The following is a 20231-nucleotide window of genomic DNA, read 5'->3' on the forward strand; positions in this document are numbered from 1 at the left end:
GTTCTACATGGAGTTCCACAAGGTTCTGTGCTTGGAACTTTATTGTTCATCTTGTATATGCTATAGTGGCCACGGGGCCCAGGCAGGTGGTGAATGAATACACAGGTTTGAGTGACAGGTGTTTGCTGTGTTCTGCATTAAGGACGATAAAACACCTGAGCTCAGGTGAGACAGAGGCTTTATTTGATCTGAGAACAAACAGAAACTGACATCAGCACATTGACTCATTCAACAATATTAAACATTTATTTACAGTGAATATGAACTCAACAGATTTTACACATCTGGCTTCAAATTCAAACATCAGTTCAGTTTCAGAAACAAACACACACACACACACACACACACACACACACACACACACACTGCTATGACTAAGCTCCTCCCACATTTCTGTCCCACCCCTTCTTTTTCTGATTGGTCGCTGACAGTGATGAGTGCTGTTCAATCAACAAATCAATCAACAAAATTCTTTGATTACATCGTTCTTTACTCTTGACCTGATCGATAACCCTAACCACAGCGCCACCTTGTGGTGCATATAGCCTTGAGGGGCGGAGCCTACCAGGGAGAGACGCTTTGAGCCACAAGGACCGGACGGCCTCGTTACAACGGGACGCTGCTCTACGAGGCTGAGGGGCGCCATCTCGGAAGGGGGCGGAGTCTAACATATTTATGGAACCCAACTGCTGGATCTCAGATCTGCTCACACATCAAACATCCAGAACCTTCAGCATGAGCTGCAGGACGTCCGGACAGTCTGACAAACATAAAACAACGTTCATCTTCCTGGAGAAGCTTCTGCATTTAGATGTGCAGTTTTCTAAAAGGTGTTTTTTTTGTGTTTTTTTTTTCCAAAAAAAAGGAGAGTTAAGAAATTACATTAGGAGCAGACAGCTGAATGTTTTCCTATGAGTGGGTGGGGCTTAACGAGTCAATCACCTGACCAGGTTACATTGCACAAATGAATGGCGGCACTCAATGCAGATGGAAAATGGAAACGCTGTGTGGCGACTAAATTCTGAAACAGAAAAAAAAAATCACAGAGCAAACTGGACGTCTCTGAGTCGTCCAGAGACCGCCTGCAGTGAAATGGCTGCTATGGGGGCCAACATCATCACACATGAATCAAATGTGGCTCATTGAATCCACAAGAGTCTCAGCTTTCCAGTCAGTTCAGAGAACCCATTTTCATTCACACAGCTGGAGGTCAGAGGTCAAGGGATTTGCAGGGTTTGTAGTGATATTTAGCTTTCAGTGGCTCTTCCACCCAACCGGACAGCGAACACAACGTGACATGAGGTGTTCACTGCTGCTGGGACAACAGCAAACTACAACCTGTCAGCTGAGTTACACATTTCTGAGGTGGAACTGAACGCATCATAAGGTAAGACACCTGACCTGACGCATCACCACGGGAACAACGAAGCACTGAGGAGAAGACTCACTGGAAGACATCAGCGTCCGTCAGAGACGAGCTCTGTTGTGATAGGCTGACCTGCGGGTAGGAGGAGCAGGACGACGATGTCACGGCGTGCTGAGAGGCGTGTTCGGCCACGCCGTGAGCTCCCAGGAGCAGCGAGGAGGAGGAGGAGGAGGCAGAGGGGGTGATGAAGGGCAGGCCAGCAGGCAGGCTGTTGTTGATGAGGAAGCCGCTGCACTGCGGCAGCACCGGGCGCCGCGGCTGCCCGCCAGAGACTGACCCTGAAACAGGAAACAGGAAACAGATCCCAGGTCAGAGCCAGGAGACACTTCCTCATCACCTCACAGTCAGACTGACCCAGGGTCAGCTCAGCACAGGACAGCTGTGTAACACACACGCACGCACACACGCACACACGTACATGCACACACACACTGTGATGACCCCGCCCCCCTGTGTTGGTTTTCTTTGCTCTTCCTGTGTAGGAGGCCTGCAGGGGGGCGTGGCCCAGGTGGATGAGCCTCACCTGCAAGGGTTTCCACTGGTGCTGCTCTCTCTCTCCCTGCCGTATATTTATTGCAATATATTAATTGTTTGTATGTTTATTGTTTTTATTTACTGTTTGTTTGAGTAATTTATATATTAAGTTTTTCTCTTTTTATTCTTTCACTATTCAAAGGCACTGTAAATGGAAGCGCACAAAATTTTGTTATGCTTTCCGTATAACGACACAGATTTTTGATTTCAGGATGGGTTTGTTTGGTGTTGGGTTATTTTCCGTTAGATTATTTTCTGTTAGATTATATTCTATTAGACTATGTTCTATTAGATTGATCTTGATTGGTGTCTGGACTACAGCACCTGTTCACACCTGCATCCATCACTGTCACTGCTGAGACACTGAGACTCGTGCTGACTGTGTTTGTGTACCTGGTTCACTGTCAGGTACACTGAGTTTATTTAACCAGAAAGTGTGTGTGTGCCTCTGAGCCGCTGCATGGCATAGTGGGGGCTCGTCCCTCTTACCTGGACTAGTTAACTTGTTTTTTGGCTTTGAGTAGTTGTGGCAATTGTTTTGGATTTTTCCTGGTAAGTGATACTTGGGAAATTGTATTTTGTGCCACACTGGATGGTGAAAATATTCACTAGTGTAACTTTTGTGGGAGAGTCACACAGGTTTGGGTTTGGTTTTTGGGGAGAGTGCTTGGTCAGTCCCTGGTAGTTCATGTTTGCTGGTTCAAGGGTAATGGCTTTAGTTTTGGATTTCTGTTCCCCTGTTAGGCTGCAGACTGCGGGTTCTGCTCGGGAACACCTTCAGTGGCTCCTGGGGGGTCGCTGGTCTAACCGGTTGCTTTCCCACCCCACTGACTTCAAGTGTGTAAGTACCCCCACAATTACCTGCTTGGAGACTAGGGCTGAGTTAGGCAGTGTCTGGTGAGGTAGGTTGGGGGACTGATTTCCAGTGTGTTGTCATTTTTTGAGTATGAACCTGGTGAGTGTCCTCTATAGGTAGGTAGGTGTATTGGAACATGGCCGCTGCGGTGGAGGATTTCATTCAGGCTCCTTCCATGGAGTTACTGAATCGGAGTACAAAGGATCAATTATATAAGATTGCTGAGCACTTTAATGTCAAGGTGACTGATAAATGTTTAAAAGACACCTTAAAAACTCTGTAAAAAAAAAATAAATTGGTAGAAGAGGGGATTTTGTCTGAGGATGTGAGTAAACCCCTGAAGGTTTGACATTAAGCAGCAACTATTTGTTGAGAGCATTTAGTTCAGTTCGGACTTGTTTCCTCTGTCCCCTTTTCCTTGTTTGTGTGAAGAATTAGAGGGGACAAGACTGCAGAGCTTTGTTTAAATTTTTAGGGCTCCTGGAGGAACCCGTGTGCGGAGGGAGGTGTTGCGCCCCTCTCCCCAGGAGCTGAATTGTCCCTGAGGAGGACATCCGGCAGGGAAACTCCTCCTGAGCTGCTCCCCTCCAGTTTCACTTTCATTAGTTATTGAAATAAAATTATGTCTGATCTGACGTCTGTCTCCACTTTGTGTTGTGGCTCATGAGCCAGGGTCGTCTCACACACACACACACACACACACACACACACACACACACACACACACACACACACACACCTGACCTGCTGGTCAACAGCAGCTCTGTTACCATGGTAACAGTGGGTCAGTAAAGGGGAAGCTGTTCTCACCGCAGGAAGCTGAGAGCTGCTGGCTGCTGACAGGAAACACGGCGCCCCCTGGAGCCTGGAGGACAAACAACATCACAGAGTAGTAGTACTACACTAACACAAGTACCATACCCGCATTAGTACTATAGTAGCAGTAGTAATACTAAAAGTAGTACTAAAGTAGTAGTGTAGTAATACTACAGTAACAGCAGTAGTACTACAATAACAGTAGTGGTACTACAGTAGCATGGCAGTAATAGTACAGTAGTACTACAGTAGTAGTAGCAGTGCAGTATCAGTACCTGGGCCTGGCTGAGGCACGCCTGCAGTTTCCTCTTTGCTCTCCACCTGGCGACTCTCAGTCTGGTTTTCTCTCTGCGCTCTCGGACCTGCAACACACACACACACACACACACACACACACACACACACACACACACACACACACACACACACACACATACATACACACAGGTTACCTCTGTGCAGGGTGTGTGTGTGTGTGTGTGTGTGTGTGTGTTGCTGCTAAGTCTGTTAATCAGTAAAATCATTCTAGTTCAACACACTGTCACCACAGCAACAGAACAGTAACCATGGCAATGGTTACAGTGGGTTACAACGGGTTAATAGACGCATCACCTGAAGCAAACAGAAGAAAAGGTGATGTGAAGCTGAGACTCTGACCGTAACCTGGTCCGCAGCAGGTTATGTTCGCAGCATCTGTTACCATGCCGATGAAGCCCGGTCAAAAGAGAGCCGCCTTCGTGACACGACAAACTGTTCAGACCCAACACACCTCGCTGACCCGCTAACCTCGCTTCGTAGTGCAGCCCTCAGGTGTCACCAGGTGACTGCAGACCACCGGCCAATCAGAAGTGAGTGTTCAACACAGCTGAGCCGTCAGACCGATCACAGCTCTTCTGGTGTCATCACTTCGTGTTTTGGTTTCGTTTCAGCTCAGTTCTCACACCAGTTGGGCGTGTCATGGTCGATCAATACCTGATCAGCGCCTGCGGCCTCAGGAGCCACAGTGAGGAGCCGACAGCTGACTGGCTGAAGCAGCTGAACCAGCTGCATGGGCCTGTCCCCTGCAGCTGGATTAACATCCCCGGGCTTTCTCTTAGTTTTCTGGCTTCACTTAACCAGACATCCGCACTCTGGATTTTCGGTACCATAAAGCCGGCTATCAACTCACTAACTGAACCCAGGCTTTTCCAATCTAGATCTATGCATGGTCACATAAAAAAGGCGGTGTTTGCTGCATACGACCAATCACAGACAAGGAAAAATCCACCCGAGCCACATACTTCACAACGGAGGAGGAGACAATAATCTGAAATAAATACAAGGAATATAAATCAATAATCCAGGCAAAAAGCAACACAGTTGCAGCTGCCAAGAGCCCCAAGGAATGCTGGGAAAAAATAGCCGACTGTGACAATGCGTAAATTAGTGGGATTATAATCTTACTTCCCCACCATGACGGCACGAGTAGATCTGACTACAGTAACATTTGTGTGTTCAATAAATGAACGTGTCTCCCACTCAGCCACACACTCCTGCAGAGGAACTGGCCCTCTCTCACAGTGAGGGTCAACCCTTGATGGAGGTCTGCCCTCAGTTTGAGTTTCATCAAAATCATCACTTTGATTCAACTGATTTTGATATTTCATTTTATAAACCATCTGACGCCTCGTGTTGATTCTGCTGGTTAAAATATTATTTCAATGTCACTTAAAGACTGTAAAACATTTGGCATCAACTCTCATGTGGACTTTTCAGGGCAGACACCCAGACTAAATATGAGAAAACTAATGGAAACCTAAAGGAGCCCAGAGGCTGGCCTGTATTTTATCAGACTTTTATTTAACCCTCTCAATTAATTTCCCCTCATTTATTTTCAAAAATATTTTTAAAAATCACTACATCAGTCTACAAGATCAGGTTGGACAGTGTAAAGTCATGAGTAAAAAAAACCAAACCAAAACAAAACAAAAAAACAAGAAGAATTCCTTCTTCCTCCTCTCCAAATTTGAACAAAATGTGAAAGAAAAACAAACATAATGAACATAAGAAGTCTAAGTAAAATGTATTAATTTTAAGAAGAAGAAGAAAGGGGGAAAAAATACTCAGCCTAACTTGGAAAAAAAGGTGCACAAGTTGTGCACCTCGATCTACTGGGTTCTCATCCAATGGGCAGGCCATTTTCCAAGAGAGCTGATTGGTCAGTAGGTGGGGCTTTTCTACCTGCTGAGCTCTTATCCTGAACTTAACCTGCTCTGGAGCAGGTTAGGTGTTCAGCATATGTTACCACGGCAACATACCCCGATAAAAAGTAAGCCACCTTTTTGGCACAGAAAACCCAGGGTTAAGCCTGAAGTTAGCTCGCTAAGCCCAAATCCAGCTGCAGGTACAGGCCTCAGGTGTGCCAACGGGAGGCCTGGGTTCTGTTTATTGATTATCAATCAGATGGAGATGATAAATCAGCAGATGCTGATGTGAATAAAATGACTGCGTCATTACCATGTGACTATTGCTATGGTAACCAGTGTGTTGACTGTGTCTGAGGTCAGGGGTCCAAAAGAGGTGCTGGGTGTGTGGTGAGTGTTGCCACGGTAACGGTGACAGGAAGTCTGACCAGGTCAGCGAGCAGCGGCTGCGGCAGCGTCTTCTCCATCTCTCTGCGTCTGCTGAGGCTTCGCCGCCGCAGCTCGTTCCGGCGCAGCTTGTACTCCTCGTACAGACTCAGCTCCTTGGTCCAGGGACGGCCTGCTGGGCGGGACGCCACGCCAGGGGGCGGGGCCTGGGGCAGGGGGGGCGGGGCCACCTGGGCCATGGAGTCTGGAGACAGGGGGAGGAGGAGGAGGAGGATTGATTACTGGAGAAATTTGACTCAGAATCTGAAACTTTATTGTTCCCAGAGAGGAAAGGGGATCAGTTGCAGTTGCTCAAATTCTCAAGAGAAGAATTGAATTATTGGAAACAGAAAAAGAAATAAGAACTGTATGTGCATGATGTGCATGTCTCAATATGTGCATTAATCCAACAAATTATCAATCATTATAACAATAATTAATGACTTGTCACTAATATGAATGTTTTTTATGTTGTACAGTATAAGCACCGCTGTGCATCATGGGAAAAGTCTTCAGTCAACCTGTGCTAAAATCACCTGACCACTAAAACAACCGCACATCAAACATAACACGAAACATGTCCAATCAGAGGCCAGAGTTTAACAGCTGGTATTCTCTCTCTCTCTCTCTCTCTCTCTCTCTCTCTCTCTCTCTCTCTCTCTCTCTCTCTCCTCTCTCTCTCTCTCTCTCTCTCTCCTCTCTCTCTCTCTCTCTCTCTCTCTCTCTCTCTCTCTCTCTCTCTCTCTCTCTCTCTCTCTCTCTCTCTCTCTCTCTCTCTCACAGTGCACTCACAGCTGGGGGCGGGGCTCTGGTCCGGGAGGGTTCGAACAGGAAACTCCACCCAGTCAGACGCTGAACTCTGACCCTGGAGAGACAGACAGAGGCATGATGGGAAAACCTCATCAGTCGGATGTTCAGCTCCGTCATCCAGTGATGTCATTTCCTGTGTTGGTGACGTTTTCCTCAACATGCCTGATTTCCCAGAATGCCTTGCATCGCTCAGAGAGTCTTATGCCCCTTTTCCACCAGAAAGAACCTGGTGCTAGTTCGGAGCTGGTGCTAGAGCCGGTGCTTAACTGGTGCCAACGAAGAACCGGTTTGCTTTTCCATCAGCCAAGAGCCAAGTGGAGCCAAGTCAGAGCCACGTCATGACGTCTTCGGAAAACGTGATGACGTGGGTGCGCGAGACGCTCGCTCAGAATCACAATAACCATCATGAATGAATGAATGAATGATACTTTATTAATCCTTTGCAGGAAATTACATTGTCACGGCAGCTTCATCACTTCAACACACATAAAACTGCACACTCATACTATACAGTGGCTGCAGCGTCTCTGTCTGTGTCCGCCCGTCCTGTCCTGAAGCCGGTGAAACTGATCAGTGAGTCGGGGATGATGTTCGTGAGCCGTGTCTCAGTCATGCATATAACGCTGCTTTCCAGATACAGTTTCTGGCCCCGGGCGAAAAACACAATTATTGCTGGCTACCTGTCGGATTCGTGATCGGAACGAATGACAGCTATGTTTAGTTATAAAACGGGTGCTTCTCATCCTTAAATGTAATTTGCTGAGCTGCGTTCCATGCCGTTGTAAAATCAGTATAACCCACGGCTTCTCGGGGATTATTGTTTATGTTTATAGCGTTCGCAGTTCCTGTTTTGTTTTGTAACCCCGCCCACCAATGAAGCGGTGGGCCGCGTCATCGGTTCTTTCTCTGGCTCCTGTTTAGCCCCTGCTCGGAGTCGGTGCTTGCCTAGCACCAGTTTGGAACCAGTTTGGCACCAGTTTGGCCCCTGTTTGGGCGGTGGAAAACCAAAAAACTGGTGCTAAGTCAGGCACTGGCTCCGAACCAGCCCTGGTGGAAAAGGGGTATTAAAGAGTTAAGTAGTTTGGATGTCAGACTTGAACTGCTTTCCACCAACAGAGGCCGATGCTCCTGACGGGACGTCCTGTCGAGCGGGGGCTGCTGGCTCATTCTGATGTTTCCTTTTTCCTTTATGGAAACAGGAGAAATGCCTTGGCACTACATTATTTAATTCTGGCAATTAAGATGATCACTTGCTGACAGAATGTGATCGTCTGGTGTTAGAGGGAGCAGCCTGACCCCCCTCCCCTACACGCTGCAGTGCACTCTGGGTAGTTTATAGTGTGCTACATGACTGATTGTTGAGAATTCAGACACTATCAAAATGGCCGACACACCCTGTAGTGGATAGTGACCCACCACCCCCCGCTACCCCCCGCCCTCACAGGCTCTCTGGCTCCGCCCCCTCACCTCCCCCAGCAGCTGGCTCTGCTGAGCGGAGCAGTCTAGCAGCAGGGCAGTCATCACCTCCTGTTCCTCCCCTGGCTCCTCCTTGATACAGATCACCTCCTCCTCCTCCTGCCGCTGTTCCTGTTTCACCTGCAGACACATCAAACACCCCCCCCCCACCTGTAAACACCTGCAGACACATCAAACACCCCCCCCCCACCTGTAAACACCTGCAGACACATCAAACACACCCGCCCACCTGTAAACACCTGCAGACACAAACACACCCTGACGTGTTGTGAAACTGAAGCTAGCAGAAACTCTGACACAAACTTTTTCTAGACATAAAATCAAATAGAACAAAAACAGTGACAGCAGACAAAGTAGCACAGCCCGCAGGGTGCAGTAGTGCAGAGCGGAGTAGCGCAGGGTGCAGTAGTGCAGAGCGGAGTAGCGCAGGGTGCAGTAGTGCAGAGCGGAGTAGCGCAGGGTGCAGTAGCGCAGGGTGCAGTAGTGCAGGGTGCAGTAGCGCAGGGTGCAGTAGTGCAGGGTGCAGTAGCGCAGTAGCGCAGCCCACAGGGTGCAGTAGCGCAGGGTGTAGTAGTGCAGGGCGCAGTAGCGCAGTAGCGCACAGTGCACTAGCGCAGGGTACAGTAGCGCAGGGTGCAGGGTGATGCTGTGGCAGGGTTTCAGGTCTCACCTGAACTCCACACAGCAGGGTGGAGCTGTCCGCCTGCGTCGACCTATCTGGGGACAGAGGGGGCGAGGCCGACACTTGACCTGGCTCCGGGGCAGGGGGTGGGTCCAGTGGCAGGTGCATGGCCTCTGTGTGGAGCTGCAGGCTGACGGTCCAATCATAGTCCTCGTCCTCCTTCCTGTGAGCGTCTCGCTCTGCAGAGCACGGCTCTGCAGGAAACAGGGAATACATGATGAGTAAAGAGAATCCGTATCTGATTCTCCAGCAGCTCCTCAGTTTACATTAATTGACCAGAAACTGTTAAAATACAGAAAATGTTTGAGGGATCACTTGAACATTTTCTACTTTCTGCTTAAATCTCAGCTCAATGTGTCAGAGTTCAGACTGTTTAACCCTTTGACTCCTGACACACTGACACTGGGTTTCTGTCAGGAACAGGAAAGGAAAATGGTCAGATAAACAATGAAATAATAATATAATATAGCAATAGAAGAAAGAGAAGAAAGAAAAGTAAAAGCTCTGATGTCAGCCCTCAGTGTCAGGACAGATCTGCTGCAGCTTGTCAACAATTTCTTCTGTTTTGGATTTGACCAAAGCATTTGATACATCCATCATAAATCTCTTAGTTAGAACCTCAGTTGCTCTCACGTGGCTTCAATTTAACTACTATTTAAATGATAGAGCACAATTTGTGTCCATTGTTGGCTGCATTTGTAGTACGTTAAAACTACTTTGTGGGGTGCTCCAGGGTTCTATCCTGGGCCCTTTATTATTTTTGATATGATTTGTAAATTTTTCTCTAGTATCTGCAAACACTAATAATCTTACAGACATACACAATGACCATGTTTACATGCACACCATATTCCTGTATTATTTGGAATATCCTCAATATTCTGGTTGCGCACGAGTCATGTAAACACACCGAACCCGATTAAGGTCATATTCCGGTTGGAGAGAATTCTGAATCAGACCCCTGGCATATGCCTGTTCTAACCGGAATATTGTGCCATGTAAACACCTTAATCGGAAAGTGCCCCGTACCGGAATATTCAGTTATGTCTGCGCATGCTCGATTCACAAGGAATCCTGGGGCGTGTTTGTTGCTATGGTTACTGCAAGCAGGGAGAACGACATGGCGAACAGCAGCAAGAGCGAGGAGACTGCAGTCTGCCTTCAGCTGATCAAACACTTCAGTATCATGGAGGATATGAGCTTCTTCTTCTTCTTCTGTATTTCCGGCAGACCAGACGCCTATAGGTGTACTGCTGCCCCCCACAGGTTGAGTGTTGCATTACATAAGAGCGTGGAATACGCCGAAACACGGAAACATGCCAAGTAACATGTAAACGGAATATTCCAGTTGCTGCAGCGCATATAAACACCTTATTCAGAAAATGACCTTAACCAGAATATTGACCCGAATTGGAATATGTTGTGCATGTAAATGTAGTCAATGTGTTCAAAGCACTAATAATGTCTGTAAATCAGGCAACTGACGGCCCATGGGCCACATGCAGCCCACTGATATTCATTTTGTGGGCCCTGGGTGCAGTCGCCACCCATCCTGTAAAATCCAGTCCCGAAATGCTACAGACAGAGCGCTGAGAGCAGCTGAGATAACACAGATGCACAGAGATGTGTTCAAAATAAGTAGTAAATTACTTCTGAGTATTCTGTAATTGGTATTTTGCTGGAAAGAAAAAATAAGATGTAATTAATAAAACATTTTAAGTGAAATGAATTTGAATTTGTGTATTTGAAATACTTTAACTACATTATTGTCATTTTTTCCTCAAAGACCATGCTGAGACCACTAAATGCCTAAAATGTTATATTAGTTTGTATAGACTGCCTTTTTGTATTATCAAAATACAAATTACTTGTATTTTAATTGAATACAGTATTTTGTATTTTATTTTGATAGTTATATTGAAGTATCTGCAGTTTGTAACAAGATTCTTTTTGCTGTTTGTACTCATCTCTGAAGGTTTGCCACACCGTCAGCGCCGCCACAGTGCCGCCTGCGCCCTTTAAAGCTGCCCACCCCTGCTGTCGCCAAGGACACGTCTGTTTAAACACTTTCAGCTGAGTGTCACTTCCTGGGTCCTATCCTGACATGATGAATCTGAGCTGTGATTGGTTACCTGGTCCTGGGCGGGGCGGCGCTCCCTCAGAGGCCGTCCTCTGCTGGCTCCTGTCGGCGGGGGCAGGGCCTCGGTGCTGCAGGTGCAGATCCACCACTCTCTGGTAGTGCCTGAGCCGGGCCTCGGCCAATCGCAATGTGGTTCTCATCTTGTCGTTCTCCTTGTCCTTCAGCGCCACATCGCGCCGCAGCGTCTTCACCTGTGCCTTCAGCTCCTCGAACTTCACACCCACCACCTTCAGCATCTCCGCCAGCACCGTCTCCACGGCGACGTTCACTGCACGCTCCACCACCGCACCCATCTGACCCCGGATCAGCGACACAGCGATGCTCACGTCCATCCTGACCTGGAATCACCATGACAACAGAGCTCTGACGTCATCATCATCATCATCATCACCATCAGATAGGGCTGAACGATTTATCGTTCTCTGATCGAAATTGCGATTTCAGACAGTGCAATCATGTGATCACAAAAGCTGCGTTTCTTTGCAGCGCTCCTGACTGACCCAGGATCTGTTGTGTCAACTATTTTACACATACATGCCGTCTCCCTACCATCCCGCTGTCATGCCCTGTCAAGCTCACCAATCAGAAGCGGCATGCTACGCGTGGAGAAGTCACGCTAACCAATCAGAAGCGGCCATTGTCCAGGCGACGCCTTACACACTCAGTAACAACAAGTTGGTGTCCCTAAATAACATGTTTTGAAATGGCTTCAAGCTGAACCAGAAGCAGAGTTAGGGGATTTAATCCCAAAAAAGCAGGACGTTGGTCTTATTTCAGGTTTCAGACTGCAGACGTGCACCAGAAACAGGTTCTGTGCAAAGCCTGTCGAACATCCAGCAGCAACACAACCAGCTTAGACCGGCACTTGAAAAATGACCACAGGCATTTACATGACGAGTGCATGACCAAACAGTACGGTGAAAAGTCGAGGTAAAGTGATGCTGAGGCCCGCTGCAGCAAACACACTACGATTACAGCGTCGTTTGCTGTGTAACACCGTATGAAAAGAGCAGCCGCAGACAGTGGGAGGTAACGACTGCCATAACACACGACACTGCCAACGACATGGTGTCTGTTAACACGGTCACCAGAGACAGATTTCAAAACCTCCTCCGCACGCTGGACAGAAGAGATGATTCCCTCCCGCACCTCCTTCAGCCAGGCTGCCATCCCACAGCTGTACGCCGAGTGGGAGGGAAAAAACACAGAGCTGAAAAATGTGGAGTCTTATTACTTATTTAACATTGTTTTTTGTTTTTTTTAATTGTTTTGCATTTTATTAAATTTTTTCAACTATACACAATTAAGGATTTTTGCACTACTTTTTAAAATTAAGACAGTCAAAAATGGCTCTTTTATTTCTTCAGTTGTAGTAACTGCTGTTGGTCAAGGACTTTAAAGAATGTACATGCATGTTTCTTGGCAATAAATACATGCTGGAAGCAATTCTTACCTTTTAGTATTCATCCTTGCATTAGAGTAAATAGCATTTAATGTTTTGATGGTATGATGTAATTTTCTGTCATGTTTTAAATCTGTTACTGTACATGGTGAATATTGCACTGCAAATTGCATTGCTTTATTCGCAATTAGATCGTTTCCTAAAATTGTTCAGCCCTACTTGTCAGAGGAGGAGCAAACAAAATGATCTTTCTATTCCTCCATGTTTCAGCTCCGAGGAACCGACAGACGTTTGAAAACACAATTTACTTTTCATCCATCACAATCTACAGCTGGGGCTCTGCTCGGCTGTTCCAGCTGTTCCAGCTTACAGAGCGTCAGAGGCATGTTCTCTTGTCAGGGTCCATGTTCACACATACAAATTTACAAACAAAAAACATCAGTTCTGTGTTCTTAAGACACAAACGGAACTGTATCTTTCCGCTCACAAAACAAAAACCTGCCAAAACGACTATGCAGCACTTTCACAGTTTTCCAGGGTTTCTGTCAAACGTTCTGCTTTTTAGAACAGTTTGATCTTTATTAGATCTGTGTTGTCCTGCTGCAGTCAGCTGGTTCTTGATACAAACAGCGAGAACCATACCATCAGTTAGCACAGGTTCTGCAACTGGATGACACGGACAGGTGTTCTTGTCAAAACAACAATTCACCGCTCGTACAGAATCAATCAAACACTACAGAACACTACAGAACCATATGTACAGAACATTACCAACCCTACAGAACACTAGAGAACCATATGTACAGAACACTACAGAACACTAGAGAACCATATGTACAGAACACTACCAACCCTACAGAACACTACAGAACCATATGTACAGAACACTACAGAACACATATGTTAAGAACACTACAGAACACTAGAGAACCATATGTACAGAACACTACCAACCCTACAGAACACTAGAGAACCATATGTACAGAACACTACCAACGCTACAGAACACTACAGAACACTAGAGAACCATATGTACAGAACACTACAGAACCATATGTACAGAACACTACAGAACCATATGTACAGAACATCTGGGCTGATCGAGTTGCTACAAAGTCACAGAGACTAATGAAGTTAGGGTTAGCTCCGTTAGCTCCGTTAGCCTCGTTAGCTCCGTTAACCTCCTACAGAGACTAATGAAGTTAGTGTTAGCCTCGTTAGCTCCGTTAGCCTCGTTAGCTCCGTTAGCCTCCTGCAGGGCTCCGTGCGCAGCTGCTAGCCTGCCGTCACACGTCTTCCGTCTGTGCGTTTTGTCCTCTTGGGCTCGTTAATATCGTTAATTCATGTTAATTCTCGTCAATACTCGTTAATCCCCATTAAACATAAACGCCATTAAATTAATTTAAAAACACGGAAGCTGTGCGGTTTGTTAAACGGCTCTTACCTGCTGCTGATGTTCACGTTAGCCTGTTAGCTAACGTTAGCCTGACCGCTCGGTCGGTGCGAATCAGTTTAATGTATATATATGTGTGTGTGTGTGTGTGTGTGTGTGTGTGTGTGTGTGTCGGATACGTGGACAGGTTGTTATTTGCGATCATTTAAAAACACAACAACTGCCACGGTTTGTTTACTCTCACCGGAAGTAAATATATACCTTCCGGTTCTTCTTCTTCTTCTTCTTCTTCTTCTTCTTCTTCTTCTTCTTCTTCTTCTTCTTCTTCTTCTTCTTCTGTTTTAATGGCGGGTGGCACCTTGCGCTAAGGTGTATTATCGCCCCCCTACTATGATGGAGCGTGGACCAGAGTTAACTACCCTATTAACATAAAAAAAACTTCCATATTTCCATATCCTAAATCCTATTGATCAACCCTGTGTCTGCTAAAAACTGAAAAAAAAACCTTGATCCCACAATAGCATTTTTAAGATTAAACTGTTCCATACCAAGTCTTCTCATCTTCCTTTTTCATATCTCTAGTTCTCTGGTGTATTTTTGGCAGTGAATAATAACATGTTTACCTGATTCTTCTTCTTGGCAGTAGTCACATAATCCTGTAGGATCCACAAAAATGTCATCAAATGATTCATGTTATTAAGTCTGTGCAGGTTTTCATATATTTCATTGACTAGGTCTTGCCTACTCTCGGATTTAAATGACTGCAATGACTTTACAGAAGAATAGGAATCTGTGCAAGGAACAACATTTTTAATTTGCTTCTCTTCTATCCACTGCAGCACTGTTGCTATGGCCATCATCCCAACAGTGAATACTGACAGATGATCTGAAGTTCGTCTTTTAACAGAAACTTTTAAACTAAGAATACTGAATGCAAAACTTGTCCTTCCTGAAGTAGGATCCTTAGATTCATCTGCATACGCTGGAACGTACTCTTTATATATTGTTTGTATTCTGTCTTCAACCAGACTGACAATACTTCCACACTCTTTAAACTGCGTTCCAAGGAAATGTAAGTCAATGGCCACTGAGGGAAACAACCAAGGTGGCTGTTAACGGCACTGCAGGGGTATAGTTTTTCTGATTTAATATCATGGCTCTTGCTACTTCCTCACTGCTCCATGCAAAACACTTCTGCTTAGTTCTAACTCTCTCCCAACATGAGAGAAGCACCTTTGTTGTTGGATGATCTCAGAATGTCTTTATGATTTACCCAGTAGTTCATCATTAGTTGTTTATATCTAATATGAAGTGGGATTTCATCCATCTCCACCTGAAGAGCAGACACAGGAGTTGTTCTGAATGCTCCACAACAGAGTCTCAAGGCTTGAGCTTGTATCACCTCCAGTTTCTTTATTGAGGTTTTTAATGCTGATCCATAAACTATACACCTGTAATCCAGCACTGACCTAATTAGTGCTACATACAAATTCTTGATAGCAGGTCTACTTGCTCCTCAGTCTAACCCTGTCAAACATCTCATTACATTAATACCTTTTTGCATTTATCAATTACCTTCTGAATATGTTCATTCCATGTTAGCCTTGTATCTAACCACACCCCTAGAAAACGAAATACTTTAACTTGCTCTATCCTTTGCTCATACATATTTATCATGGTATTAACTCCTCTCTTTCTTGTAAACATTACTACCTTGGCTTTTTCTATTGAGAACTTAAATCCCCAGGAATATGACAATTTCTCCACAACTTTAACTGCCTCTTGCATTTTATTCATGATATGATTGATATTTTCCCCCCTTTTCCACAAGGCCCCATCATCAGCGAACAATGATCTTCCAACATCACCCTGAACCTGAGAGAAGATCAACCATTACTTTCCCTTCATTTTCATGGCTTGATTCCTTTGTAGACCGCCTCTCTTCCCTCCCTCTTTCCTCATTTCCATCACTGAGTTTTACCATCTTTACAGCTTCTGCATATGTGACTTTATTCTGGACTCTTGCCTGTTGTATTTCCAACTCCCTTTTCATTACTTCACATCCCCCATAAGCCACACTGTGACTTCCTCCACAGCTACAACATTTAGGGTTCACTTGATTGCATTGACCATAATCATGATCTCCTCCACACCTTGCACATCTTCTCCTTTCTTTACATCCCTTTCCTATATGCCCAAACTTTTGGCGGTTGTAACACCTCAGTGGTTTCGGTATGTATTCTCTGACATTGTAGCTCGTGTAACCAAGAGTTACTTTCCTGGGAAGCACCTCACCTTCAAAGTCCAGCATTAAACATTCACTTTCTTTCCTTACACCTTCTCGAGTTATCTGAAGCCGTCAAGCATCTTTTAAAACTCCTCCTTTCAGATTTGCTTTTACTTCCTCTACTGAAACACTGATAGGTATCCCTGAAATCACCCCTTTGATCCATTTATTCCTCCTTTCAATATGACTTACACTCACCACTTTGAATCGTCCTACTTCTTTCATCCTGCCAGCACGCTCTCTCTGCTCTTCATTATCACACACAATCAACAAATTTCCATCTTTCAAAATCTTAGCCATTTGTATATCTCCAATCTGGTTCTTCAAAATAGTAGTTAATTTAACTGGACTCATTGAGGACCTCAATATAATCCTACACTCTTGGCTCAGTGAAGCACTTGAATCTTCCTTTGGGTCGCTGCTATCACTCCTGGTTTTCTTTGTACTAGTGCCTGGAGAATGCCCTGTTCTTTTCTCTCTCATCCTCTTATTATCTTGATTTACTTCCATGCTATCTTCACTATAGTAAATTTCAGACTCTCCCCACTCTGGACCATTCACATCATAGTTGTGCCTACCCGCCACCGCATATCTCAGTTCAGGTTTCCCCATTTTTGTTACTTCTCGTTTCCAAGAATTTCCTCTTGTAGACACTTGTGTCTTCTTTCCGATTTCATTTGTTGAATTTCTAAGATTTCCTTGTTGTAACATTATAACCATCTGTCCGACCGTCACTCTCCTGCACCTTCTTCGCCCTCCAACCTACCTTCCGGTTATCAGCAAAGATTGTTTATTTAAAGCACATTGAGTCACTATTTGAGAAAAGAACTAATATTTATAATAATAATAATAATAATAATAATAATTATTATTATTATTATTATTATTATTTTAGAACTGTCTCTAACTTGACGTCACTCGTTGCAAAAGTCAGAAATCAATCTGATGGAGTTGAACAGCTGAATATTCTGGCAATATTTTGTTCCTGATTCTGCAGAGTCCGGTCTGGATGTGGTTCCTGGAAACAGGACAGAGTGAGAGCTCTTCACCCAGAGAGCTGAGGCAGCTGGTTTCACTCTGAAGGGTTTTGGGATTTTAGAAAACTGAAAAACTAAGGAACTCAGTTTGTCCAGGAACAGGAAGTCTTTCAATTAATAATAAGACGACGAAGAAGAATGATAAGAACGTCCTGTCCCGTCCAGCGGCGTCTCCTCCGAGCAGCCACAGAGACAAACTACAAACAACACAAACATAAAGACAGTGAAACAGAAATAGTTTGATGTGGACCAAAGACCGACGTAAACAAAATAAACTTGACTTGGAAGTAATCAATATCACCAATCAATACTACCAATGAGTATAACTAATCAATATTAACAATCACGATAACCCAACGAATACAACATCTCAACCCTGAAAACTGCAATCTGAACATCCTGACAGGACATCCTGCACACACACACACACACACACACACACACACACACACACACACACACACACACACCTGACACACCCACATCCAAGAAGAAGAAGAAGAAAGTTCCAGGTGCAGGAAAGATAAAATGTGACATGAAAGTGAAACCAAGCAGAGCCTCAGCTGGACAATTAATCATCTCTGTGGACCGTGTGTGTGTGTGTGTGTGTGTGTGTGTGTGTGGGTGGCAGGCAGGGGGCAGTAGAGGATAAAGAGGCAGCAGCTTGAACCTCACACACACACACACACACACACACACTCACACACACACACACACTCACTCACACACATTCAGCGGAGCTCCTCCTGCAGCGGGACGTCCCGTCTCAGAGCCGCAGGACAGAGGGAGGAGAAAAAGATATAATCGTCCAACATGCTGAGAGGACGAACACAGAGCAGAGAAGAAGAAGAAGAGCGAGGACGGGACGTTTTGACGAAGACGAGGCACAACAAACATTTTAATAAATAAAGAGGAAGAGGAGGAAGGCAAGAAGAAGTCAGTCCAGCACCGCAAAAACACCCTGAGGAGGATCTGAATGTTTGAACAGGACATCTGATCAAACAACCAACAAACCAAGAAAACAGCAAACAACAAACAAACCAACAAACAACAAAACAACAAACTACAGCTCTCAAATCCACAGGAAACTTTCCAAAATCTCCCAGAATCAGAGGAACAGAAGAACAGAGAGGAGGAACAGAGAGGAGAGAGGAGGAACAGAGAGGAACAGAGAGGAGGAAAAGAGAGGAGAGAGGAGGAACAGAGGAACAGAGAGGAGGAAGAGAGAGGAGAGAGGAGGAACAGAGAGGAACAGAGAGGAGGAAAAGAGAGGAGAGAGGAGGAACAGAGGAACAGAGAGGAGGGACAGAGAGGAGGCACAGAGAGGAGGCACGGAGCTGCTGCTGCAATTAAAACTAAGAGGAGTTTCTCCTGCGGGACGTTTTGATCCAGCAGGAGCCTAACCTGCTGCTGCTGGGACGTCCCATCAGATCGTTCATCTTCAAACAAACCAGCAGGCTGAGGAACGTTTATATCGACGTCCCATCTCAGATCAGAGGACAGAATCTCAATCTGCTCCGTCTGTCTTACATTAAGACTTTTGGATAAACTACCTCCTGTCTGGATCTGGGACGTCCCATCACAGCCAGCCAGCCTGAGAGGAAGAGGAGACAGTCACTTCTTCACCTTTAAAAAACACTGCAGTCTGAATCTACTTTGAGATGTTTTGACACACTACCTCATCCCTGGATCAGAGGACAGAGGTGACCTATCCTGACCTGACCCCGACCCGACCCTCCCATCCCGTCTCATCCTGTCCCGTCCCGTCCCAACCCAACCCAACCTAACCCGACCTGTCCCGACCTGTCCCGTCCCGTCCCGTCCCGTCCCGTCCCGTCCCGTCCCGTCCCGTCCCGACCCGACCCGACAGACAGAGAGTGAGTCTCCAAATTAAGACATTTTGACGGAACATCTCCGTACAGAAGGGGGTGAGGTCAGTCCACCATCTTTAAATCTATCAGAACATCTGTGGGACGTCCTGACGGAGCGCCATCTCTCCTCTCCGATCTGAACCTGCTCCTGCGCCTCTCAGCATCTGGCCATGCGGGTCCTCCTCCTCCTCCTGCCGGTCCTCCTGGCCGACCCGGCGGCGGTGGCAGGGGGGCGTGTCCCGTCTGGAGGGGGTGGCTGGTCCCGTCTGGAACGCTGGGTGCAGTCGGGGCTGCAGACGCTGCAGTGGGACACCCTGCGCCGCTGCCTGCGCTCCTCCTTGCCGCCCGAGGCCGAGTGCCGGCGCCTCGCCCACCTGCCGCCCTCCGCCGTTGCCGTGTACGTCTCCGAGCCTGGTAAGACGCCCGCTGATGTCACACTGACACGCCCACAGCTGCACCTGCCAATCATCATCATCTTCATCATCATCATCATCATTAGAGAGATGAGAGATCAGATTTATTCAAAACATCAAATGCTACTAATCAAATGCCACACGGTGATGTAAAAATGTAAAAATGTAAAAATGTAAAAACGTAAAAATGTAAAATGTCCAAGCAGCTCACATTCATGATGTTTTACTTATTAAGACAAAATATTTTAGGGTTTTATTCTGTTTTTAAATGTTTGATCATACACAGATTGTTTTTAATTTTCACATTTTATTTCTCAGTTTTATTCTCTGATAATGTTTGAGTGAATGAATCATTTTCCTGAGACTCTCAATACTTTTATTACATTTTTTAAAAGTTGTTTTTATTACTTTGGTTTAGCCTGAAAATGTTTGGAGACACTGAATATCGCTGCAAAATATGAGCAGTTTCAGTTTAACAG

The 20231-nt window shown here is 45.8% G+C and overlaps 1 protein-coding gene across 1 annotated transcript; it reads right to left on the bottom strand.

The window, feature by feature from the left end:
- Positions 1 to 161: 161 nt before the first annotated feature.
- On the bottom strand, positions 162 to 14448 carry LOC115379696 (uncharacterized). The gene is made up of 9 exons (XM_030080525.1): positions 14406 to 14448; positions 11342 to 11687; positions 9198 to 9403; positions 8519 to 8647; positions 7034 to 7106; positions 6244 to 6446; positions 3908 to 3994; positions 3627 to 3681; positions 162 to 1704 (listed from the first exon to the last, which is right to left on the bottom strand). The coding sequence occupies exons 2-9, from the start codon at positions 11679 to 11681 to the stop codon at positions 1445 to 1447; spliced, it is 1353 nt and encodes a 450-aa protein (XP_029936385.1). The 5' UTR covers positions 11682 to 11687; positions 14406 to 14448; the 3' UTR covers positions 162 to 1444.
- Positions 14449 to 20231: the final 5783 nt, after the last annotated feature.

Source organism: Myripristis murdjan, chromosome 21, assembly GCF_902150065.1.
Source record: "Myripristis murdjan chromosome 21, fMyrMur1.1, whole genome shotgun sequence".
NCBI classification, from domain to species: domain Eukaryota; kingdom Metazoa; phylum Chordata; class Actinopteri; order Holocentriformes; family Holocentridae; genus Myripristis; species Myripristis murdjan.

Excerpts from the sequence above, each read along its gene's own strand:
- LOC115379696 (XM_030080525.1), bottom strand. The coding sequence starts at position 11,681 with ATGGACGTGAGCATCGCTGTGTCGCTGATCCGGGGTCAGATGGGTGCG. Across the intron at positions 7,107-8,518 it reads AGAGCCAGCTGCTGGGGGAG|GGTCAGAGTTCAGCGTCTGA; the intron begins GTGAGGGGGCGG and ends CTGTCTCTCCAG. Across the intron at positions 1,705-3,626 it reads GCAGCTCTCAGCTTCCTGCG|GGTCAGTCTCTGGCGGGCAG; the intron begins GTGAGAACAGCT and ends TTCCTGTTTCAG.